This window comes from Electrona antarctica (genome assembly GCF_951216825.1).
Source record: "Electrona antarctica genome assembly, chromosome: 13".
NCBI classification, from domain to species: domain Eukaryota; kingdom Metazoa; phylum Chordata; class Actinopteri; order Myctophiformes; family Myctophidae; genus Electrona; species Electrona antarctica.
This window is the reverse complement of record NC_136794.1, coordinates 12057133-12083391: the sequence shown is the minus strand read 5'-3', so window position 1 is coordinate 12083391 and position 26259 is coordinate 12057133. Positions and strand designations below refer to the sequence as shown.

General features: G+C 43.7%; 1 protein-coding gene across 3 annotated transcripts in view; it reads right to left on the bottom strand.

Moving 5' to 3' along the window:
- Positions 1-26259, bottom strand: part of kdm6a (lysine (K)-specific demethylase 6A) — a 63364-nt gene that overhangs the window by 15246 nt on the left and 21859 nt on the right. For 2 of the 3 annotated variants that reach the window (XM_079518796.1, XM_079518797.1), the window contains 11 exons: positions 23133-23187; positions 22279-22313; positions 16202-16295; positions 9188-9314; positions 6322-6420; positions 5789-6008; positions 5085-5219; positions 2716-2808; positions 2408-2485; positions 2197-2304; positions 1133-1525 (listed from right to left, as the gene is read on the bottom strand). In XM_079518796.1, the coding sequence (XP_079374922.1) occupies positions 1133-1525; positions 2197-2304; positions 2408-2485; positions 2716-2808; positions 5085-5219; positions 5789-6008; positions 6322-6420; positions 9188-9314; positions 16202-16295; positions 22279-22313; positions 23133-23187 (1437 nt within the window). Of the gene's footprint in view, positions 1-1132; positions 1526-2196; positions 2305-2407; positions 2486-2715; positions 2809-5084; positions 5220-5788; positions 6009-6321; positions 6421-9187; positions 9315-16201; positions 16296-22278; positions 22314-23132; positions 23188-24727; positions 24883-26259 lie in introns of those variants that run through there. The other variant, XM_079518798.1, reaches the window with a different exon arrangement.

The following is a 26259-nucleotide window of genomic DNA, read 5'->3' as shown; positions in this document are numbered from 1 at the left end:
AATTAATTATCTATCCATCCATCCATCTGCATAAAAAACTAATAGTCTATCAGCATAAAACAAATTGATTAGGCTATAGATTATATAAAAACAAAAATATTGTGATTATTTCTGAAAATATATTGTGATATATATATTTTGCCATATTGCCCGCCCCTGCCTCATATCACTTTATTAAAGAAAAATCACACCCGTGTGAACTGAGTGGTGTAAGGTATTATATAGCCTGATCAGCTGTGTTCTGATGTAATGTCTGACGTAATGAAATCAGCATCAACCAATCAGCATCAACCGTGCTCATTTTTTGCACACAGACAGACAGACAGACAGACAGACAGACAAACAAAGCCAGTTGTAGGAGTGGTTTACACCACTCAAAAATCACACCTGTGTGAAGTGAGGGGCACTCTTATCATACATCATCATGAATCATCTCATACTGGCCAATCAGAATGCCTGTTGCCTGTGATTGGTTAGCTGATTTGCTCGTTTACATATGACGTAAATTTTCCTTTCAATGTCAATGGCGTTTAATGTTTTGATGTTTAATTTATGTCATATTTAGCTGAATTTTGACCTAATTTCTCCGTTCATTGTCAATGGCAAATCTTGAGACGTGTGGGGAATAAAGCTGTATAGGAGGGGCTAGCGCCCCTCAAAAACACATTATTTGATAACTTTTCATCGTGCTCCTAAAATAATTTGTGTGCTACTAGATTTTTCAACTTAGTAGCACACGTGCTACTTGGAAAAATGCTAAGCGTCAAGCCCTGATCGGAACCAATTATGCTAACCAAGAATATAAAAAATAAAATAAAAATCATACAAATATAATCATGAAAAGCAGAAGTGAAAACATGAAAAGTCTGATGGTAAAAGAAGAGTATGCGAGCCTTAACACATGACCTGAGATCAGATTCTAAAAATGTCTTCTACATCCTGACAGTTTTCTGAAAAAGCTATGTGTCGTTCTTTGATTTTTCAAAAATAGCAGACCTACAAGCTTGTAGCGTGCCACTCGGTGGCGCGCTATGAGCTTGTAGATCTGCTATTTTTCAATAGCTAAAGCATAACATAATGCTAACACCAAAAGGGGTTCCCGCCCAAAATGGGTTAAGGTCCAGCCAGGTACCTGAGAGATGTTGCTGCGTTGCTGGCGCCTCCAGGCCTCGTCTGCAGGACTGGGACTGTTGGTAATGCTGCTGGTGCTGGGGTGACTGGTGGCTGTGCAGTGATGAGGTAGAGAGTTCTGCTGCAGGTAAGGCACATTTCCGTTGCTCGCGCCCCCGCCACCACCCACCCCCGGGGTGTGATTGTTGGCCGGGGAGCCAGTGCCTGCTGGCTGCCCCGCGGGGCTCGGAGTGCACGGTCCGTTTGACGTGGGCCGAGCGGTGCAAGGGGGTCGGACGGCCACGTGATTGAGGGGAGAGGTGCGGGAGAGGGCCGCGTGGGGGTGGGGGAGGTCAGCCGAGGGGCCGTTGGGAAGGCTGGGTCGCGACTGGCCCGCTGCCGCCTGCTGCCTCATCTGACGTGTCAAAGAGTAATCAGGGAAAGATATTAGATTCATTAGGAGCCACTGCCAAGAACTGCTCCAAATTGCCTTATTACTTACTAAATTAAAACTAACAGAGGGCTTAAAGGTAGTGTAAGTGTTTATTAAAGAGCTGGAGAGACAGGGAGACTCACGTTACTGAACAAACACTATAGCAATGATTACTATCACAATATAGTGATTTAACCTTTTAACAAAACACTTTTTGTTTTAACCAAAAAAATATCACTTACACTACCTTTAAGTAGTCAATGCAATGCTATGTATAATCTCTACTGTGTTTAATCCTTAGAGTATATATGAATAGAGACGTCACCCGAGTTCTCCTCCCATCCACTTGCATTAAGTTGCTCAAAAGCGCATGAGGCGATTTCACTCCGCCTTCCTTGTAGGAACAGAGTGCATTCTGGGATTGATTGGGCCAAGAACATGAACGCGCTGCCATTGCACTGAAACCGCGTTCACGTGTCATCATGAACGTGCGCAATGATAGTCAACGGACCAGCGTGTTCATGTGTTTGGCCCACGCTGCAATAATAAATTCGGCCACTATGTCCATTGCGCCTCAGGGTTTCCTCCGGGTGCCGTCTCTATTCATATATACTCTAAGGTTTAATCCAGGTGTGCGTGTTTGTTTAATTTACCTGCTGCTGATGCTGCTGCATGAGAGAGAACTGGTTCTCAAGCTGTTCCAGCATTTGCACCTGGAGAGGCTTGAGGCTAGCCCGGTTGGTCCGCAAGTGATCCAGGAGCTACATGGAACAACCAGACATTTAAGTTCACAAAAACTCATAGCCACGCTGTGTATAATTAACGACAGCACTATGGGGCAAAGGATTCTCTCATGTGTCCTACCTGAAGTTTCTGTGGCGTCAGGTACCAACTAGGTATCTGCTGCTGCCCTGGGTTCGTGGCCCAGGACTCTGTAGCCCCCTGTGTAAAAGACAAAACTAGGTCTGATTTTGAACTGGTATCCTAAATTTACTTTTTAGTACTTCATTGTTTTCTTAGCACTTTATTTACATGTTATTTGCATAATTTACCCTGTCATATGTTGACTAGAGTTAATTTACAAGTTGCTCTGGATAAGAGTGACAGTTGCAATTATAAGTTGTGTAGCTGTTCGGAGCTCGATATCAGTGATAACACATTGCGAGGCATACCTTAGTGGGACTGCCGGTGCGTTTCCTCTTGGCAGGACTGGCCTGAGCATCCGAGTGACTGCTGGAGGACTGGCCTGCCTCTCCTTTGCACGCCTGGACAACCAATAACGTGACACCGTTTAATCATTTAAAAGAGCAGAAAACCTTATTCAACCTGTGCTCTATCGGTCAATTTCTTGCGTCATTGTTTTAGCATTTCAAAAGTCAGGTGGGAAGTGGGGGGGGGGGATACAAAACATTCAGAAACAAATCCAAACCACGCATTTCTGCAAATTAAAATTGAATAGTATGACTACATTTACATGCAAGCCAATAATCATAATGCAGCCATGACAATATTCCACCAGCCACAGAAACACCTTAATCCCTCTGTGCATCTTGGATTAAGGTAATAATCGTTCATACTGTGATTAAGATGCAAGGTAATGCAAAATCTGTGACATATTTTACAGATTATTTGGGAAGATCTCCAGGCCTGGAATGGAGAATTTAGTGTTAAGTGCCAATATCACACAGACTGTGTGTGAGTGTCAGCAGACATGACTGAAGTTGATGGCAATGTATTGATTACTGGCTACTTGTTGCCAACAGGGGAACAGGCAACTGGCAAATTCAATAAAAACTATCTTTCTGCCACCCACTGTTCCGCTTAGCAATTATTATCATAGCCACAGGAAGTGCCATAAGTGTATCAATAAATAAAGAGTCATCTTTAAGACTGTTGTGGCCTAAATGTTGTTTTCTTGGTTCTTTGGGATGGATACATTGGAAGGTGCAACATGTGTGTCACCATGTTTTGACATTAAAATCAATCAGCAAAATGCTAGAGGGCCGGATACAGGATGTGGCGACAATCTGCCGAGTTGAGGCCCAGGGATGAAGTTAATCAGGATATTATATTATCCAGGAGGAGCAAAATATTCTGTTCTTTTTTTTAAAAAACAATATATTTATTGCATTTTAAAATATTCTGATCTTAGCCTGCAAGAAGTTTGGAATGGGTGCAGTACTTAGTTTAGACAGTTTTTGGTTTAGACTAGTCATTGGTTAGACCAGTCATTAGTCGTACAACTACAACTACAACCTATCTCAAACACTCACCCTAAACCTAACCTCCCACAGGGCAGCACACCTAAACCTAACCTTAACCCATGTCTAACCAGTATGCACCCTGTTTGGAATGAGCCGAGTGGTGCTGCTGTAAATTCCTTCTGAGGAAGCTGAGGACATAACTGAAGACACCTGTGGGCATAATGCAAGATTGTAGAGCCGCTGTCAACGGCCCCTGGTGACTTAATGGGAAACCGCTCACGCATCATTTTGAAAGAGCAACGGCCAATGTGTACATCCAACACTCGACTGGACTACCAGTGGTGTGACTTCATCAGTCAGTGACTTGGTCGGTCAGTCAGTCAGAGACTTTTGCATTTCTATGGCTGGCCCTGCCGTTGCAGTCCAATAACAACAACAAAAGAAAAGACATACAGAATATAGTGAATGAATTAATATGCATCAAGCATGCATTTCCAGCTTAACTGAGTGAGTTACAATGTACAATGACAAGGCATCCTTGTATGACTAACGGCATAACTTAAAATGAAATCCCAGGCGGGCGCACGGGACCGGCCGTTCCTGGCAGCAAACACGAGTGCAGTGTGTGGAACATGATGAGTGGTAATAGCATTGCCTAATTATTTTTACACTTAGGAAGTGACAAGGAGAGGCACCATGAAGGTTATCTACTACTCTAGGAATTAGGCTATTCATGCTACAGGCCCCGTTCCACTTCTTTCAAACTGTGTCCTGATTTCCCCCCATTTTACAGTTGTTGAGACACACTGCTATGAGTTCCACAGTATAGAACAGAGGACTGAAATAGGGCATCTGGGTGGTGCAGGAGTAAAGTTCCTGTTCACCACTGTGGAGATGGGCGGCGTTCGAATCATCCACGGTGCATCCAGCTTGGCCGGGTGTGCCAACAAACACAAATGGCTGCGTTTGCGGGTGGGAAGTATGTTCTGTCCCCGCATAAGCACCACGTACAACTTTAGCATGGAGCAGAACTGAGTCTGTACCGGTGAAACTCTTTGCCGTCAGGTGAAAAGAGGTGGCCGGCAATGTTACGTGTATCAGAGGAGAGCGTGGTTGTCTACAACCTCCCCAGCACCAACCAGTAGAGGTCAGCAGTGACAGGGACAACATGGGGATGGATTTTGAATAATGACTACATTGGCAAAAACAAAAAGTCAATAGAAAACATTTGAAAGTGCTGGAACGGAGCCTCTGCCATAGCTAGCTACTGTGACTTTTTAGTATGCAGATGGGTTTCCCTGAAAAGACTGGGATCTCCACTCTGTGCTGGGTCTCACCTGCTGTGCAGTGTTCAAGGCGCCCTGCCTGGATGTGAGCTCAGCAGGGATGGGTAAGCTCCACGCCTCCTCAATACTAGGAAGCATTTTGCTCTTACTTTGCAGACTACCTGGCTGTAGGTTACACAATTGAGCCTAGGAGAAACCGCGTGAGACAAATGACTTCAGTGCTGCTCTTGGCTTCAAATCAGAAAAGTCACTTCTATAGAGCACCTACAGAGTTATTTGCACTGTAAATTCTCAGTGTCAATTTCACTCAGAGATGGTACAAATGTAACCAAATGCACCGGGTCCATATAACACCCCCTCTGAGTAAATTTTACACTGAGGATTTTACTGTGTAGAGTTCATATCAAAACATTGTATATAGTAACCCCTTTAGGGAGATGGTACAATCAAATTAAAGAAAAGTAATTTGTCAAAAACAATGTTCAATGCCATGGAGTTATGCCTTTACAATTACAGGTGATAAAATGTATTCAAACACACCAATATGAATTACTATTCATATCTCAGTGATGACCATATATCAAAATAGATCATTAAAATAATAAATAAAAACAAAGCCAATAGCATTGGCAATGCTTGCATTATGCACAACACTTTAAATGCAGGCTATGCACAGGCACCAACATACTGCACGACATCTAACAGACACAAGTGGCAGCCGTGACTCGCCACGCCGCGCCAACGGCGCCCCATACCTGCAGCAGTTTGATGCGCTGCGTGAGTGCGGCGGTGTTGAGGCAGGCCTTGCTGCGCGTGGCGTTGATGTAGCACTTGATGGCGTCGTGCGGCTGCCCGCACGACTCGTAGAGGGTGCCCAGGTCCATCCAGGCGGCGGCGTGACTGTGGTCCAGCTGCACGGCACAGATGTAGGCCTGCAGTGCGTCCATGGGCTGGTTCTGCTGCTGGTACAGCACCCTGCGGGTGGAGATCGACACAGTCACCACCGGTCTGTCCTGCTGGATTTAAGTCCTTATCGTCGCAGTCCCATCTCTCGGTCCCGAAGGACCGCCTCCCCCCCCTCCTTTTCCCCCACTCCGCCGTCTATACATCCACACTTCCTCCGCTACCTTCCCATCCACACTCTCCCTGTGGTCCCCTGTCGCAGTGCAGTCGCTTGTGGCTCATCTTAACTGGCACAGAGGCTATACGGTCCTCTCCCTTTCCTCTCAGCGGCAATATACATTGCAGTAATTGTGGCGACAGATTGGTTCCAATTCAGGTCACTTACCCTATGGAGCACCAGGTGTCAGCGCTGGCCTCCGACTTATCAATGGACTGGCGGTAGGAGATGAAGGCATCTTGAACCTTCCCAATACTGGAATAACACCTGCAGGGGGAGAGATGAGAGGGAGAGACATGAGAGAGACAACAACAACTCAAGACACTTGAAGCACCGTCACATGCCTGATGAAGGACATCAATACAACACTGGACGTTGTCCTCCGACTCCTCTGCAATGGAGAGGGTGGAGCAGACATAGACATAGAAGATCTGTGGGTGTGAGCTTTTTATTATGTAATGATGTTTTTATATAGTTGTATACTGTTTTTTATTAATGGACTGAAAGTCTGAAGAGCCCTGACAAATGAATTTCACCCTTTTTACTGTAAAGTTTTTAAGGTGTGACAATAAAGTCTTTCTGATTCTGAAGCCAGTGTTTCATCAAAGAACTAAAGGGAGAAATGCTATGCTGGGCTAGCTTCACTTTAGCATCACCGGTCTACCCCTCACATACCACAGCAAATCAGTGAGAGCGTTCACCACACAGCATGTAACCTAGTTTAGAAAACACCTGGAGGGACAGATTGGACACAGGGGAAACAACCAGAGGGACCAACATCGATTCAGTCTTTCACGTTATGTAACAGACATCCAACATAATTTTGCCATAAATACGCTTAAAAGGATATTTCACTTTTAAACATTTTGGGGGTATATTAACCGTCCTCTCTGGCTTTTGTGAGCACTCCAGGCCGTTTTAAACCCATCAAAAAGGAGAAAGCATCCGTGCAAAAAGTAGTACAAGTTGGCATTAGAAAGAGCAGATCTACAAGCTTACAGTGCGTCACTTTCTGCTGCGCTGCAAGCTTGTAGATATGCTATTTTAGAAAAATCGTTGTGGAATGTTTTTTAATAGATACCACTTAATGGGATAGTGCAGATTTTTTTTAACTTAACCCATTTAGGACTGACGTCGAAATAAAAAAAAACTTTTGCTCTGAAAGAATATATATTCAAATATTTGTGCCGCATTTTTACGATTTTTCAAAAATAGCAGACCTACAATCTCGTAGCGCGCCACTCGGTGGCGCGCTATGAGCTAAAGTATATAGTTAAAGTATATAGCTAAAGTATAACATAATGCTTAGTTAAAACACCAAAAGGGGTTCCCGCCCAGAATGGGTTAAATAGTTCCGGTCATTTTGTGGGGGGCACTGGGGCCACGCAGTAAAAGTAAATTAATTCACAAAACTAACGTCATTTGTATTGTTGACCTATTTCTAAATTATTAGCGCAACTTTCGTTCAAAGTTGAACGAAAGTTCAACTTTTAACTATTGGACTGGGTGCAGGTAACAACCGGAATCCAGGAGGGAGTTTGGATAAGTAGGCAAGCAGACTCATTGTGAAGAAGGGTCTGATTCTCTAGACGTTGTACAGTGTCAGTTAGAATAGGAGTCACCAGTGTTGATGGAAATGCAAGAACCTTCCAGGGAATAAGAGAAGCTTGAGATGATGGGAAGGCATCCACACAGTGAGTTGGAAGCCAGACATGCAATGATGATCTCTTCAACCTGTGTGGCAACCAATATGTCTGGAGGCCCTTTGATCCCCTTTCAAATATTTATATTGAGCAGGTTGCCAAATTCACCCGTCCTTGGTTCTGGTGATTTGTTTTTCATTCATTCTTTTTTTTCAGGGGAGCTAGGCCCTCCTATATGGTTTACTATCACAAACATGAAATGCCATTAACAATGAACAGAGTTTAATGTTTGTTTTGTCTGTCACTGAGCAAATCGGCATATGACATTATGTTATATCGCAATGATGTAAGATGATATGGGTTGGTAAAGCGCCCCTCACTTCACACGAGTGTGATTTCTTTCCTCTCCATCTCGATCATTTTCTCAAAAATACATGCCAAACATGTCAATTAGCCTGTAGATAGTGAACACTTATTTAACTCTCAAAAGGCACTGATCGCTCCTACTGAAAAGTGTCCATACAGCCTTAACCCATTTTGGGCGGGAACCCCTTTTGGTGTTAAACAGTTATAATTTAGCTATTGAAAAATAGCAGATCTACAAGCTCATAGCTCATACGAGCTTGTAGCTCTGCTATTTTTGAAAAATCGTGAAAATGTGGTGCAAATATAGAATAATATATTTTTTTCAGAACGAATGTTTTTAACTCAAATCTTTGCTTCTGGGACGTCCTTGAAACAACATATTTTCAGATGGGGGTCGGCGACCAAATACATATGTTTGGGGTCCTTGACATGAAACATAGAAACATGGGTTTCTCTAAAAACTGATTTAGAAGACATTTGTAGAATCGAACTTAGGTCTAAATGGGTTAACAAGCACAAAATCTCCATTCAGAGACAGACATGGTGTCACAACCAACCACGCTCATTCATTTATATAGAGACAGACTGTGTGACATGGTGTCACAACCAACCACGCTCATTCATTTATATAGAGACAGACTGTGTGACATGGTGTCACAACCAACCACGCTCATTCATTTATATAGAGACAGACTGTGTGACATGGTGTCACAACCAACCACGCTCATTCATTTATATAGAGACAGACTGTGTGACATGGTGTCACAACCAACCACGCTCATTCATTTATATAGAGACAGACTGTGTGACATGGTGTCACAACCAACCAACCACGCTCATTCATTTATATAGAGACAGACTGTGTGACATGGTGTCACAACCAACCAACCACGCTCATTCATTTATATAGAGACAGACTGTGTGACATGGTGTCACAACCAACCACGCTCATTCATTTATATAGAGACAGACTGTGTGACATGGTGTCACAACCAACCAACCACGCTCATTCATTTTCATCCTACCTGCCAAGGAAGTACCAAGACTGGCCCGAGTTGGGGTCTGCTTCTAGAGACTTCTGCAGACACTGGATGGCATAGCTGTCCTTGGTGCCTTTATCTCCAAGCTGCTCCACCGTATGATGCATCCAGCCTGGAAGAGCAGAGCAGAACAGGGCTAAGCCATACAGAACCATATTCCAATCATAATAAGTAAAAACAAAAAAATATATAAAATACATCACACACACACACACACACACACACAGGTGGGTTGAGCAATGTCCAACAGCTGCTACTGGACGTATATTTATAGAGGGTACTAGATCATAATGAATGATCCATTAGGCCAAAAGAAGCTGAAAGACACAGGGAGAGCCAGCCAAGGGGAGAGGTGAGCCGGTCTGCCGTCTGATGTGTAAAAGTCTCATAAACAGAACAAATGGCTCATCTTTCTGCAGCTCTCTGATGACCGCAGTTGAGAGCGAGGCAGGCAGTGGGGGAGGGGGGCTGTTCCACCCCCCCCCCCCCCCCCCCCCCTCACCCACACACACACAGGTCCCAACCGAGCCAAAACCTTCACAAACAACTCATCCCTGGTCGCCGCCACACCTCTGGCCACATGCCAAATCAACACGCACACAAACACACACGCACACACACTCACGACAGGATAGGATAGTAACATGCAATGTCTAGCTGCTAAGCAGGAAGTTTGTGTCGGTCATATTCCTGAGGGAAGACACACACACACACACACACACACACAACTCCCATTCATTTTCCTTAACACCTGTGGCGTGTCTCATGGGTCACCATGACAACTCCCGCGGGAGAGAATGAGATTTTACGATGGGGAGGAACATTGTGCACACTGCATGCAAAAGCAAAGGGTTGCCTCTGTCTGTGTTTGAACAGAGCGATGTTGCAGAAGTGTGTGTTATACTTGGGCGGGGTGATTTAGCGGTTCATCTAAAAGCTCACAGGTTTATTTATAGATTGATTACTTCATTTCCTTCCAGCCTTGAAAGTGGAGGTTTGTGTGCTTTAGGGGTGGGATGATTCACTTACCTCCAGATTCGATCCCAATACCTAGGGTGCCGATTCGATTGATATTATTTATATAGCGATTCGATATTGTGATTTAGCCTCCAACGTTACTTTGCTTTTTTATACTAGACTAAAACTATTATAAACTTATTATAAACCATGAAAAGTTTAAATCATACACTTCAATGCAGCCAGATAACATCAGTCAGTCTTACTGTCATGAAAAAAAATAAAAAATAAATAAAACTTCAAAATTCGATTTAAAAACCGTGGTATTATAAATTGCGATATTTCAGTGAATCTGACAGGCTGTCAACTGAGCTAATAAAGTTGGCTGATTTTTGATTATAATATGTTATTATTGATTGCATAGAAAATGAGGCACATAATGTAATCTCAGAACTGGTCAATACAGCCATATCCACAAGAGGACACTTGCCATCTGAATGTCGAGAACACGCTTACAAAGGTAATGTGAGTATCCTCTGCCCCCCGCCCACAACCCTCCTTTCTCTGAAAATATACCTTTTGATGCTACTAAGTTTTCTACCATTATGCATTACTGATGAATTGACAATGGACCACAATGGAAATGCATTATGAAATATCTATTTAGCATAACCTTTGACTGTACAACCTGTACTGTTAACAAACTTCTTAAAAACATCACCACAATCAATCAAAACTCATATTTGTTTGTCATACAATGACCGTGTCGCTCGGAAACTTTGAGCTTGTAGATCTGCATTTTACCAGCCTCCAGACCACCATTGAAACGAACGGCTATTGTTAGCGCAGGCTAATCTTTTTATCTTTTATCTTTTGCCAGAAACGTTAACATTTCGGGAGCGATGCGGTACAAAAATCACAAATGACACCTTGGATGGATGCCGATCACCATGGACAGCGCTCGCATTTCCAGTTACAAGGCTTTGAAAATCCTATCCTTTGAATGGAGGTCTATGGGGCTGTGTGCAAAGATCCTGGTGCTGGGGGTGACGAAGGCGTTGCCTAGCAACCGGACCAATGTTAAAAGCTGATTTTCGGCTCAACTGCTTCATATATGGCGTAAATGGGCGGGGGGGCGAATATGTACGTAGCTGGCAGATAACGTCCCATAGGCGGCGGGTACGAATATGTACGTAGAGTCAACTGTTGTACCACAGTAAATCATTATCATAGCCTACCCTTCGGTCTCTAAAACAGCCTATTCTGTATAATATCTGATTGGCTGCAGCATGTACAGGTTCTATGCTGTATTTAAGCCAGCATAAACCTCAATGCAGTGCTAACCGTACAGTAGCCACTAGCATGTGACTAGAATTATATTTCTACCTCCAATGACAGGCAAGCAAAACATTCTAGATATTCTAGATACCCTTACTTACTTTTAGAATAATTAGTATACAATTAACATATAATTAAGGGAATGTCTGTCTGTCGCTGCTCCTCTCTGGCTGCACCAATGGCTCTGCACTCAGACATTGACCAGTAACCTTAACGAGGCCTTTTCTAAATATCAAACTGTACGATGTTTATTAGGGATGTCCTGATACACTTTTCTCGTTCCTGATCCGATCCCACAATTTCTGTGTTAGCCGATACCGATAACCAATACCAGTGTTGTGATCTCGTGTTGTGTTTATATCTATCTAGCTATATATCTCGTGTTATGTTTATAGCAGACTCCTCACTCAAATGTGCACTTGTAGTTTGGGCAACTCGAAAGCAAACTCCACATGCTCCAACATTTTATTTACCTGCCAGAGCGTCAACCCCTTAACCCTGTGTCGGATCGGTGGTTCGACTGGCATATTCCCCGATACCGATATGACAAATAAGGGCCGATGCAGATACTTTTCCAATAACGATACAGTATCAGGACATCTAATGTTTATTAGCGTTTAATGCCCGTTGGGTTACACCATTATCAGTTTCCTATCGAATTTTGTTGCCTTCCGTTCCTACCGAATTGTACGTGTTGTAACTGCACGTGTTTACAAATTAAGAGGTTGCGCGTGTGTGTCTGCTGACGTATCGCAAGCACGTGTGTCGCGTGTTAACCGCGTTATGATTAATAATGCACAATCTCTTGAGAACGAGGCAAGCCTCTCTCTCTCAACGATCGTGTGTGCGCGTGCGTGCGTGCGTGTCAGAGAGAGAGAAACAGAGAGAGAGAAACAGAGCTTTGCTTGCTTCGTGGACCACCTGCCTCAAAATGCATATATTAATAATAGGCTTTCGAACAGGTAAGGACTAGTTTTAATAATCTAATAATGAACTAGAAAAGCAATCCGTCCACACATTCCGTCCTCCCCCTAGAGACAGTCAGTGCGCCCTGCTGTTGAATTCATCACTATATTACAGCCAAGAACTGGTGGGTGTGTTAAGGAAGTTAAAATCCTACGCTCTTTGCAGAGTGAAAACAGACCCAACACGCAGACTACGCACGCTTCTATCCAAGCAACAACTGGTGTCACCTACGCTCTTTGCACAGTGAAATCCCTTACAAACAAAAACACTCGCTTATACGCGGACCTGGCAACCATGCTTCCCGTCTTTCTATTGGCTCCCCGGCGGCACCATGTCACCACAATTTTCAATACACGACACTTCCGATCAGACTCCCGGAAGTTACATACTACAGCGATTTGGAATGGAATCTCGAGGTGGCGGCGCACGCACGCACACAGTTTTTGTTGACTAAAACTAAAAATGTTCGTCGACTACCTTTTTTCACTGAGGAAAACTAAATAAAAATGAGCTATGATGACTAAGACTAAATATGACAATTCACAAGTCACTTTAGATTTCTAAATTACTTCTAAATTATCTATTCTACACACCTGCAATTGTGCAATTTTGTACGCACGTATGCACTGCGTGTGCGCGTGTGTGTGTGTGTGTGTGTGTGTGTGTGTGTTAGTGTTAGTCTGGGAGCCGTGGGGGTGAACGTGGTTCGTCAGATAGTTTTATTTCTCAACTGATTCTTGTAGCTTGGGGTCACCTCTTAACAATAATCAAGAGGATGCCCAGTGATATCCCTTGAGCATTTTTAGTTATTAAGCCCTTAATGCCCGAAACACAAACAAATCCCCGAAAATAAAGCTTTATATTATTTAATGCAAAGATACTTGGTCTAAATGCATCAATTGTAAATGGAAATTTTCCCATTGTTTTGGCATAGATTGGATATGCTCTAAAAGTGTGAAAAACACTTAATTTCCCTATGTCTTTAAGGTTTGTGTAGACCTTCTAACTGCTCTCCCATGGTGGATCTGAATTCTGAACCCTTGGACAGCAATTGGCTGAGTAACACTGAATAGGTTTTAACCCATTCAGGCCTGACGTCGAAATTAAATCATGACAATTTTCGGAAAGATTTGAGGCACATTTTAACGATTTTTCAAAAATAGCAGACCTACAAGTTCATAGCGCGCCACTCGGTGGCGCGCTATGAGCTTGTAGATCTGCTATTTTTCAATAGCTAAATTATAACAATGTTTAAAACACCAAAAGGGGTTCCCGCCCCAAAATGGGTTAATGGTTAATGTGGTTAAACGCTAACGTGACATGGATGCGTTCCAGGTCTCAATGGGTTAAGTTATTGAAGCACAATTAGGTAATATGTGCTCCCATTCAAAATATAAAAGGCACATTTACAATTTCATTGGCTTGGTTGAATGCTTCTGAAAGTTCTTCTGATTGTGATTCTACTTCGTCAAGTATGTTATTTCAGTATATGGACTGCTGAGCTTAAAAACAGCCCTGAAATTCAGAGTACCTGATTGCACCTCTTAAAATGTTAAAAGGTGACCCCAAGTTACAAGAATCAGTTGAGGAAAAAAAAACTATCTGACGAAACCACGTTCAGTCAAAAATCAGCCTTCGGCCCCCCCAACGTCAAGTTAAGATTATTCGAGACTTCATTATTTGACAACCCTACCACAGCACACCAACCAAATCACCCAGCATCTGTCTTAACAATTCAATTCATTTCAATTCACATGCACAGAGCAACAAGTATATCACATCAGCCCAACAGAATGGCTTTAGGGAAGGGAGGAGATTGGCTCAAGAATTACTCAATTCTCTCCTTTACTAAGCTGGCATGCAGCATACAATCACATATGGTAGTGCTGACTACAGAGTAACCAACATTAGCAGCATTAGCTGTGTCAGCAAGCCCTAGTAACCTGCTTCCTAATCCTAGTCTGGGTCTCTGGGAACACGCAGGCGACAGAGTGACCAGCAGTCACTGACGTTTATACTGTGACGTTGACTGTGATTGAACATAATGACCTAATAGGGAAGTGTAAAAGCGTCCAAAATGAAAATCGATATAAAAAAAAAAGCATAAATTGTGGAAAAACACCGTTATGCATCCAACATAACTGTTGCCTCAATCAGGCTAATGATAACAGATACCATTACCATCAATACCAATAATTCAGTCACTTTGGTAGGCCTGTAGCCCTGTAGCCTGGGGTCCACCTATGCTTTCTATGGCATAGGCAGCTCCCGGCAGGATCCGCCGGGAGAATCTAGACCCAGCTGCGTGACATGAGACTAATTCATTAGAGCGACAGAGAGAGAGGAGTGTGTGTGTGTACGGGTGTGTGCGTCAATTTAACAAAGGTGCAGACGATCAGAAATCAGCAGAGAGTGATCGACATTTGCGCTACTCTATGCCGAATTGAAGTGGACTCGTCCCAGACTTTTTATTTTCTCCCAGGAAATAAAAACGTCTGGGTTTCCGAGGCTAGTAGCCCTGTACTCAACATTGCAAATGCAAAATGTACAGAACACAAATCATGTCACGTGTTCTATGAAACAATGTAGCAGAGATGTACCGATACCGGTATCGGCCCGATACCCTCAAGCACTCTTACTCTGAACCGGGCCAGATACTCTAGACCCCAGTACCAAAACATTTGATTGACACTAGGCTGACCGAATGCAACGGGAGCAAGTCTGACCCAGTGTTTACAACACGGCGGGGGGAGGGGGTTTTGTGTGTGTGTGCGTGTGTGTGCGCGTGCGTGCACGTTTTAAGTTCAATTTTGTATACTTTAAATGATTATATTGTATTTTTGCTTGATCAGAAAACAAATACAAATTGAATGAGAAAAAAAAACTACAATTCAGGTTAGTCCTGCCGTTTCAGGCTGCATGAAACATTGGTGAAATAAGGTATGTTGTATTAGTGCAGCTATAAAGTCCAAATATGAAATGTGATTGATATGCCTATATCCGCAATTCCACTAAAAACAGAACAACAATCAATGAAGCAGCTGCACAGCCTTCATCCCAGAGGCTCTGGAGCACAGGGAGCGACTTGGGCAATAGTGGGATGAGGGGAAGGGAAAGTGAGAAGCCATTTGGGAATTGCTAGAGCTCAGAGCCAACAGCATGATGCAACCCCGTATGAGTCAGTTCATTCACTGCCTAAGACCAGCACTCAAACACCACGTAGTAGAAGCACCATTACTAAATTGAATCAGAAGAAGAAATTAATTGAGTAAAAACAATTCTAGGACTGGAAAGTGTGAAAAGAATATTTTGTAAACCTGCGGCTCAAGTCATCTGGCCACGTGTTATAATACATTTGATTTATTTTACGTTGCTTTTAGTATTGCAAAATAGCTTTTATTAGTCTTTAAAGTTGTTTTGTTTGTCTGAGACCACAACCTCAGTCTAATACTTTGTCTTTTATCCTTGACGATCTTGCTTCTGAGAAGCATATCTATGTCATGCTTTTTCTTTGAACCCAACGACAAATAAATCAAGAGAGTGGTGACATGAATTAACAATTCCAGTAGGATAGCAGTTCAGTGGGTCAGTGTGATGCAATCATCAATCAAAGCACGACAAGAATTCAAGTCACTTTTTCAACCCAACGGGGACATGATGCGTTGCTTTTGACAACACAGGCACAGGAATGTTCTGTGAAGGCGCCATAATGGGCTCAGAAGAAGAAAGAAAACTCACCAAGCTGTTGCAGAGTGGTCGCCTTCACCTGCGCAGGAAGATTCTCCGTCTGTAATAGACTTTCATATGCCTCTTTTGCTGCTCTGTATTTCTTCTGCAGACAGAATGAGATAGAGAGAGAAGAGACGGACAGGAGAGAGACAAGAGTGGTCGTTTAAGCCAGACAGAAGAAGGGTCAGTGTGTTTTATGGTCTCTCTGGATGGACACAAAGAGTCTGGAGATCTTCTCACACCCACTGTAATGACCGGACACACACATACACACAGAGGGGGGAGGGTCAGAGGAGCACAGGACAGGCCAGACTCAACATGTCTGGCAGCTTTAAATGTGTGTTGTTTAGGTGCGAGTTCGCCGAGGTGCATGCTTTGTATTTTGGGAAACCTGAGCTGCCAACTCCGAGGTGAGGCCACAGTTTCTTTCTCAGTGACCTTATTGACCTTGGGACTGATCTGGAGTGTGTGTGTGCGTGCGCATGTGTGCAGCCTCAGTGTTGTGCCGTTATCAGTCCCAACTAAGCAATCACCACAGCCACCCGCCCCCACGTCTGCAGACCCTCACACACACACACACACACACACACACACACACACACACACACACACACACACACACACACACACACACACACACACACACACACACACACACACACACACACACACACACACACACACACACACACACACACACACACACACACACACACACACACACACACACACACACACACACACACACACACACACACACACACACACACACACACACACACACACACACACACACACACACACACACACACACACACACACACACACACACACACACACACACACAGGGCTGTTCCTGTCTGAACAAAGTCATCTCAGGGTAAACACTGGCACATTTGACAGATTGGCACTTATGTGGTTCCTTCCTGGTTAAGACAAGTATGGGACCGACATGAGGTCTGATGAACTAGTGCACCATGAGATTTGAACAGGTAACTGTGTAAAAGTGCAGGAAGTGATTCAAGGGCATGATGAGCGCAATGGTAGATCAGATTGATTTGTGTCGATTCATCATGATTAGTTAAGCATTGTGTATCAGTAAATATTCTGATAATATAGTAAAACAATTAAGCTGTGTTTACACTTGACTAGTACCAGTATATTACCAGCCCAAAAAACCCCCAAAATTGTCGGTATAGCTGAAGCAAGGATGAGTCATTCACACATCACCCTCCTTACCATCATGTGACTGTTACTATATGTAGGCTGAAAGACCATCTAATTAACTCTACTCTGGTCACAGTAAGTAGAGCCTCTCCCCCCTCTCTCTTTGTCGCCCACTCACTCTCTACACCAGGGGTGGTCACCGGCCACACTAATTTGACTTGAGAGCTACTTTCAAAATGACCAGCTCAACAAGATCTACCCACCAAAAACGTATCCCATTGCTGAAAATTGCGACGCCGTTTTCTTTTTTGTATACAACTTTGTAATGCTACTGACATTTGTGCGCAACACTCTTGAAAACAAAGTGTTGCATGGGTGGGTTTAAGCTGATATATATATATATATATATATATTGTATGTTTCACCTAGTTACGTCAATATTGCTCTGAAGCATTTTGTTTCTGTCACACAAACTTTCTGTCACACAAACACGCTCTCTCCCTAAATATAATCGAGGCTCTCTCAACGTTGCTCGTATTGACATACACATTCCCTTTTGAGAAGGTGAAAACCATGCACTGTGGGAGTACCAAACCCATTTCGATGGTCTGTTTGTAGAAGCCTAGTGGTGAATGGCGAGTGTGTCTTAAGTGTGCGTGTGATCGTGCGTGCATGTTCACTATGCGGAGCCACCGTAGCAGCAGGTGATGAGATTTCAAAATGGGCAGCCATCATTAAAGCATAAATATGCTAAAGGGTACATTGGAGACCATGCAATGAGAATTTCTCATGTCCTAGATTCCATTCAAATCACCGCTCAGTTTAACCTCTATTCAAAACCAACCTGAGGCTGAGTTTTTCTTGTATGAGGTAATGGCTCAGGTCCTGAGCCATTACATCATACAAGAGAAAACGGGTCTAGCGACTCCAACAATGACCCTCAATTAACAGTGCCGCTGAATCTTTCAGAATGAAGGCGCTAGAGTGCCAAGCAGACGAGGGAGATTTAATCTGAAAACGCCCGCCGTCTGTTCGCCCCAAAAACCGGCAAGTGAAATGTTCCATTTCTACATGGCTAGCGTAAGTCAGATCTCTCTTTAGAAGCGTTAATATTGGTCAGTCACTGGCCTAGTGGTCCAGGCGCATCATGCCACATATAGGCTCTGGTCTGACAGCGTGTCGCATGTTCGAGTCCCGTTCATGACGACCTTTGCTGCATATCTCTCCCCTTCTCTCTCTCTCCCTCCCTTTCCTGTTTATCTTCACTGTAACTATCAATAAAGGCACAAAAGCCAAAAACAAATCTTTATAAAAAAAAAAAAAAGGAAAAAAAATAAGCGTTAATATTGTACATATGAAGTCAGAAATTAGCCTAGAACATCCACGTTATGGTCAATCAGCACAAATGCAGCGTGGATTCAGAGAAAATATGATTTAACCCATAACCCATTTTGAAAAACCGTTAAAATGTGCCTCAAATCTTTCCGAAAATTGTCATGATTTAGAAAACTTTTTTTAATTTCGACGTCAGGCCTGAATGGGTTAAAGTTGGGCTGTAAACAAGGAAGTGAATGGGTGCGCCGCCGTGCACCCAAACAGATTGGGAGGGTCTGAGCAAGGTGTTGCCTAGCAACGGCTGTTGCCAAAAATCAAAAAACATGCTGCGTGATGACGTGTCAAGGAAGCCCTGCATGAATAGAAATTAATCTTGATTTCATTCACCCGTTTGACTCCCATTGCTGCGTCGTCCTCCAAACATAGCTGACAGAACTACGGTTTTAGTCTCATTCAAGATGACATCCAGATTCCAGACAGTGTATTACTCATTTCAAACTTAATCAGAATGCTAAAATATGTATCTGAAAACATTATAGGTTGGAAATAAGCCACATAGCAGCAAACTGGCATAGCTGGCCGACTGTCTGGCTTGTAAACAAACTCCATGAGTCACGCGTGTAGCAGAGCTACCGTCCCATCGCCTGAAGGGATGCGATGCTCTGATTGGTTCAGAAACATACAGCCTTCCGTTTCAGACTGCAAAATAGCCATTGCATGTCTTTACTTTGGAAATGTTGAAATAAAATACTAGTATATAGTTCGCCAGTAAACCCTGGTGGCTGTGTTAAGAATTATTATTTGTGCTGAGAAATGGATATACCGTAATTTCCGGACTATAAGCCGCTACTTTTTTCCCATGCTTTGAACCCTGCGGCCTAAATGGTAAATGGTGCATTTATATAGCGCCTTTATCCAAGGCGCTTTACATAGATTGTGCATTACATTACATTCACCCATTCACACACACACATTCATACACTTCCGATTGCGGCGGAAGCCATGCAAGGTACCAACCAGCACATCGGGAGCAATTTGGGGTTCAGTGTCTTGCCCAAGGACACTTCGACATGTAGACAGGAGGAGCCGGGATTCGAACCGCCGACCCATGGATCATTGGACGACCTGCTCTACCTCTTGAGCCACAGTCGCCTATACAACAGTGCGGCTAATCTATGGATTTTTACAGCTAACGGCCACTAGGGGACCTTCTAAATCTATCTCTATGGCCACCAGTCCAGTGCCGCTTGTATATGTACACATTTATTTTTTTCCCTAAATTTAGCTTATATTCAGGTGCAGCTTATAGTCCGGAAATTACGGTACGTCATGGCCTGGTTACAGGCTGCATGTAAATGAACAAAAGTTTTTAACATGAAGAACTGAGGAAAGAAGGGAAAAGAAAGCAAATGGATTGACCAAAATGGACCAAGTGGTAAATGTAGAGACTTCATTGTCTTTCCAGTGACTAATTATTTACTGCTTGGGTCAACACAGGAAGCAGCCTGGGTGCCAGCATTGTGTGTGTGTGTGTGTGTGTGTGTGTGTGTGTGTGTGTGTGTGTGTGTGTGTGTGTGTGCGCGATGACAAGGCATGATAAATGATCACTCACTTATCTCCCAACTAGATGAATGAGCGTGCAAGACCAATTATTACCGACTGCTTATTTCTAAGACAAAAAAAGAACTAGGGCTCACAGTACCACCACTTCAACATTTTACCATTTACACTTGCTCTACTTTATTGCATTCTAACACCAAAAACTCACAATGAATGTGATGATATTTCTCACAATAAATACAAAATAACTGAAATCTGTAGGATACATTTCATTTCCCACTTGCATATCTCACACGCCACGAAGGAGGCGAACAGGGCGACGTGAGTGAAGCGAACAGTCGACTGGTATATTCGCCCCAGCTGGAAAAATCCGACTGAAGCAACCTTCGCTTCACCCCCCTGACTCCACGCATTGCGTCCTGACAGCCAATCAGCATTGATGTTGTTCAGAGCCCCGGTGGTTTAATTCATCCAAAAACAATGTACAAGCCCATTGCAACGACATAGGTCGGAACAGATTTTGCTGCTCATAAACGACATAGTAGCAGGAATTATGTTAAATATATTTAACCGAGCCGTCTTTGGTGTTTTCTAGCTTGGCTGTAGGTGTTTTGAGATAGAAAATGGAACGAGCGGGTTCATTTGGACTTGGTTACACTCCCAAAGTTAAATTAGGCCTACTGTGCACATTTTGCATCCGTTATATCAACAATATATCAATAATACAATCCACCACTCAGGCCAGGGGAGGGGGAAGAGAGCTAGAGATCTCACGTTTTACCAACGCTGACCTGCGCGACCAAAGAAGTGACTGGAAACATCAACAACATACATCTTCAGGTTTAAACGCACCTTCAGCAGCAAAGAGTCTGTTTCATAATAACTTAAGTTTGCGGATTAAACACAGTCAAATAAACGTATGATTCTGTTCAGCTGCAGAACATACTGGACTGGTTCCATTTCTGTAAGTATACAAGTCTACCGTTTCTCTAAAATAGCCATCAGGTTAATCGTAGGTCTATTCACCGAGTTCATTGCCCCCTCGAAAGACAACTAATTTTCCTTCCGTCTTCGTTCCGAGTTCGCCCCCGTTGCGTTCATAGGGAACATGGAGTGTCAGTTTGATAAAGGACAACCACACGCTATGAAGGATGTGGGAGTCACCTAGTTTTCATAGCCCCCCCGGCGGAGTTCTCCATTGCAAGCCTGATGACTTCATTGCATCACACAGAGATAGAATCAAGGACAACTGGACACTCTTAACCAATTTTGGGCGGTAACCCCTTTTGGTGTTATAGCATTATGTTATGCTTTAGCTATTGAAAAATAGCAGATCTACAAGCTCATAGCGCGCCACCGAGTGGCGCGCTACGAGCTTGTAGGTCTGCTATTTTTGAAAAATCGAAGAACGACTGACATAGAAACATAGCTTTTTCAGAAAACTGTCAGGATGTAGAAGACATTTTTAGAATCTGATCTCAGGTCAAAATGGGTTAACGCATGGTGAGATGCAGAGGTGCTTAGTTTGTGTGACACACCAAAAGTAGAGAAAAGAAAGTATCCAGGGATGTCACTGCTAATAACAGTACAACTAACCAAGGGCGTCCCGACTCCCAGCCCGATGAGTTCATTCCCACATGCACTAAAGCTAATAAACACGGTCGATGTATTGTCGTTTTATATAATTATATAAGTGTATGTTGTGAACTTCAGCAATGTCTCAGTATGTTTTACTCGCTGTAGGAATGTAATAGTTTTCTAATGCCGGCAGATATACACACCAACGTGAATAAGAAGAGTACTGGCAATCATTTGTTTCCACTTCAAGCTCGGACATGAACTTAACGACCTCATCCTCATCACAGATCCCAACAGCAAGACTGGATCGTTAATGTGTATATTATTGGAATAAAGAAAATAAGAGAGGAAACAAAAACAGCCAAGAAATCAATCGCCAGAGGAGTAATAGTGTACAAAAGCTTGCACTCAGTAAACTGGATATAGAATAGGAATAGGGTGCTTACCTGAATCTCATACAAGTGAGCGATGTGGAACTGAACTGTGGAGACAACGAGAGAAAGAAAGGGAGAATTAGGAATGGTGGGTGTAAAACATCACTCTCTCCTGTGGAACTCAGTGGATGCAGATGGAAGACTGTAAGGAGCATGGACAAAGGTGTGTGTGTGTGTGTGTGTGTGTGTGCGCGCGCGCGCGCGATTATTTCGAACCTTTGCCTGGATTACAATTATTAGGACTTTTTTTTATTTCCAATTACATTTGTGAGCATGCATATCAGCTATTTTCACTATCTTTGCAAGTCACCATTGTACAGCAAAGCATGATGCATAAGTGGTTAATATAATCAGACCAATCGATTTAGTAAAAAAAAAAAGAAATATATTCTAACTCGAACTGTTGATTCGTTGAAATAATAATAAAACAAAACCATAATTTAAGAAAAGTGTGTGATTATTCAGTTATTGGTTCTAAATGTTGGTTTTGAGAATATATATATATATATATATATATATATAAATAAATAAATCGCCCAGCCCTAATATGTGTGATGTGAAATTACAGCCAGTTATGTGCACTGTAGAGGCAAAGCACTTCCAGCTCTGCTTTCCCTGTGCAGTCTCCTAGGCAACCACTGTCTCGGGCAGAGTCAGCGGGGAAATGGCAGCAGAAAGGAAAAATTGCACTGGTTGAAATAAGAAAAGAGAAAGAAAAAAAAAAAGAATCCCTCCACCTACTTCTCTGTGCTCTTTTAAAATGCACAAGCTACTGACTGAATGGCTGAAAGACAGATATAATACACTGTATACATTCACGCGTTGCTAGCATCCATGGGAGGTAATTATTAGTAATACCCACTTACTTTCAGCTTTGGACAAAGTGCAGAGATTTGAGTCAATCAAAGCCAGCTGAAAATGCTGTGGAGACAGAGAGAGAGGAAGGAATGACATTACAATTAGTAAAGTAAACACAACGTTTGTGAAGCATCTGCACATTATTGTTGCAAATAAGAACAAGGATGAAAAATGACATCGGTATAAGGAAAACTGAGTGCCTATTGTATGCAAGATATCCTACTACTTATATGCAAACGAGAGACAAGTTGATGTTGGAAGGTGATTTATTTCTCTTGAGCCTCTTGAGATCCAACAGCCAGCTCTCAAACCTCACTGACTGTAGCAGACAGAGATTACCGAGGAGGGGAAGGCGGAGCTCTTGTTCCTAGATTTTTCTGTCCATCCCGAGAAGCTGAGATCCAGCAGCTGTGCGTGCATGCGTGCGTGCATGTGTGTGTGCATGTGTGTGTGATCAGTAGTAGCCAGCAGAGCAGGGTTGCTATGGGCAGGGCAGATGTCTGCAGAGGCTTAGCGTGGCTGCTTAGGCGTGGCCAGCCACCAGCAGCCACAATGCATACCCAGGGTCAATGGACCCATTAACCTGTGAGAACCAGAAATCAGCGATCAGAGACAACGCTCTTGGAAGCCCAGATATAAACCACCAATTGCACATCACCACGCACATAGATTACCGAGCTGACATTTAAAGTTGAGGAACACAAGTATATATGCTGACCCGACATCTTACAAGTCCGCGTGCGTGGTCTCCAGGATGAATGAGACGCCTGCATCCGGCTGAGGTTAGATTACTGAAGCTGGGTGATCCAGTAGACTAGAGGCAACTCACCTACAGTACCCCCCCCCCCCCCCCCCACCCCCCAACCACAAATAGGTGGCTCCAAGGTGACAAGTGCATTTGGTGTCCTCAGCTGCACAGTGACACGGTGCAGTGAGCATGTTGCATCACATGATTAGTGCAGCTGCCTACCACTGGTACCTTGTTGTAGTATCTGGGTCAGGATGGGAGAGCGGGTTCTGTGAGCAAGAACCCAGTGAGAACCCAGCCAGCACATCCAAAATGAGACACAACTGGGCTTGGACAGGCTGGACTGAGGTGGGCAGGCGCGCTTCATGCCGTGGACCACAAGTGGTGGATTTCCTTAGTGTAATTTCAAACAAACCCGCCATTACATAAGAATTGGCCTGTATCAGTATTCAGTATGTGCCATCTAGGCCAACCCCCCCAAATACCATTACCGGCATCAGCACGCACACTCACAAAAGGGTCAGCAAATAGCATCGGCTGAGGTAGTCAAATGTCAAGAGATTATATATATAAAACAGTAGTCCAGCTGGCTCTTCCTTTGCAAGCTTCGCTCTCGGCCACCAGGGCTTTGCATGCTTGCACCTGCATGGGCAGGTGTACAGAGTATAGTATACACACATAACTGAGGATTATAAGCCACAAATAAACCTTTTTTGGAAAACGGGCATGACAACCACAATTTAGCACATCAAATGTAGTCACCATAGGTAGATCACGAGTTCACGACAAATATGCATACTACAGGCAACCACACACACACACACACACACACACACACACACACTCACCCCTTACCTAAACCTTTGGCACATCGCCCTCCTGCCTGGCACCCGGCTGCATCTTCCAGCAGATCTTTCCCTCCAGTCTCTCACTATCCTTCTCCTCTTCCCTCTCTCTTCTCCTTCACAGTCGTTCTACTACTAGGCAGATAATGCAGCAGGATTGTCAGCTTGGCATTCCACCTCCCCTCACTGTCTCGCCTCCCGCCCTCGATTTTCTCTTTGCTATCTCTCTCTCTCTCTCTCTCTCCCTCCCTCTCTCCTATGCCGGTGTCACTGATTACTATTCAGCAGACGGTTGCAGTGGAGAGTGCAGCGAGATGACACACAATACCTCAAAGCTAGAGAGGGCGGGCGCGTGCACCACCTCTCCCCTCCCTCCTTCCCTTGCTCTCTCCTAGCTCCCTTTTTTCCTCAGCTGAAAGGTGGTCTCTGTGGATACACGCGGCACAGTAGAGGCAGTAGACTCATCACCTGACTAGAATGCCATGCTATACAGTCTGTCTCTCTCACGCTCTCTCATTTTCGCTTTTTCTCTGCATGCTTAAATTAGCAGCCACTGGGGGAAATGAAAGGGGGAGAGTCGTGTATGTGTACTTCTTTGTAAGAACCAAATGAACTCAGAAAGATGAGGGGAAAACTCCTGGAAAAGGACAGATGAGGACAATGAACTTATCCTAACTTTTCATGGTGTCCCTTTTAGGTTGAGGACCTGGGTTTAAGGCTAAATTGTAGTTGGGTTAGGCATGCATGTTTATGGTTATGTGTTGAAAGTGTTGAGTGCTGTGTGTGTGTGTGTGTGTGTGTGTGTGTGTGTGTGTAGTGTGTGTGTAGTAGTGGGCAGGCAGCATAGGCAGATAAGGCACTACATCCAAACGGTGCCAAAATGCAGTGTAACACAACAGGCTGGCTTGGAGCCTTGTCTAAAGTTCATTGACTGAAACTACCAATGTCTCATTGTCATTTAAAGCTTAATTTATCTGAGCTTACTCTTAGGGAAGGAGGAGCGGGATGACACCGTCTGTGTGCCCCGTTCCAAAACAAATCACTCAATCTTTTTTTTTTCCTGTGCTGACGTAGTACTTCTTGCCTCCTTTGCAATGATTGAAATCTGTTCACCACTCCAACATTAGCCACTGCTCATGACACACAACTGGGGCAGTGCAACCTCTCTCTCTCTGTGTGTGTGTGTGTGTGTGTGTGTGTGTGTGTGTGTGTGTGTGTGTGTGTGTGTGTGTGTGTGTGTGTGTGTGTGGCTGGCAGTGAGTCAACAGTCAGTGTAGGGGTGTGTCTATGGCAGAGTGAGGACGTGCAGCACATGCAGCCTGCTTGGCTCAATCTGTTACACACGCATGCATTGTGTGCACTCGACAACAATGGAGCAACTACTAACCACTCCTTATTTGGACATTACCATACTCAAATTTTCGACATGCAAATCCACAGGCACCGGCAGATCCTGCAGACTCCACACTGCAACGTCTATATATTCCAAGTGTTCCAATTATCCACACTGCCTTTGAGTATAGTTGCAAAGCGACGCTCTGC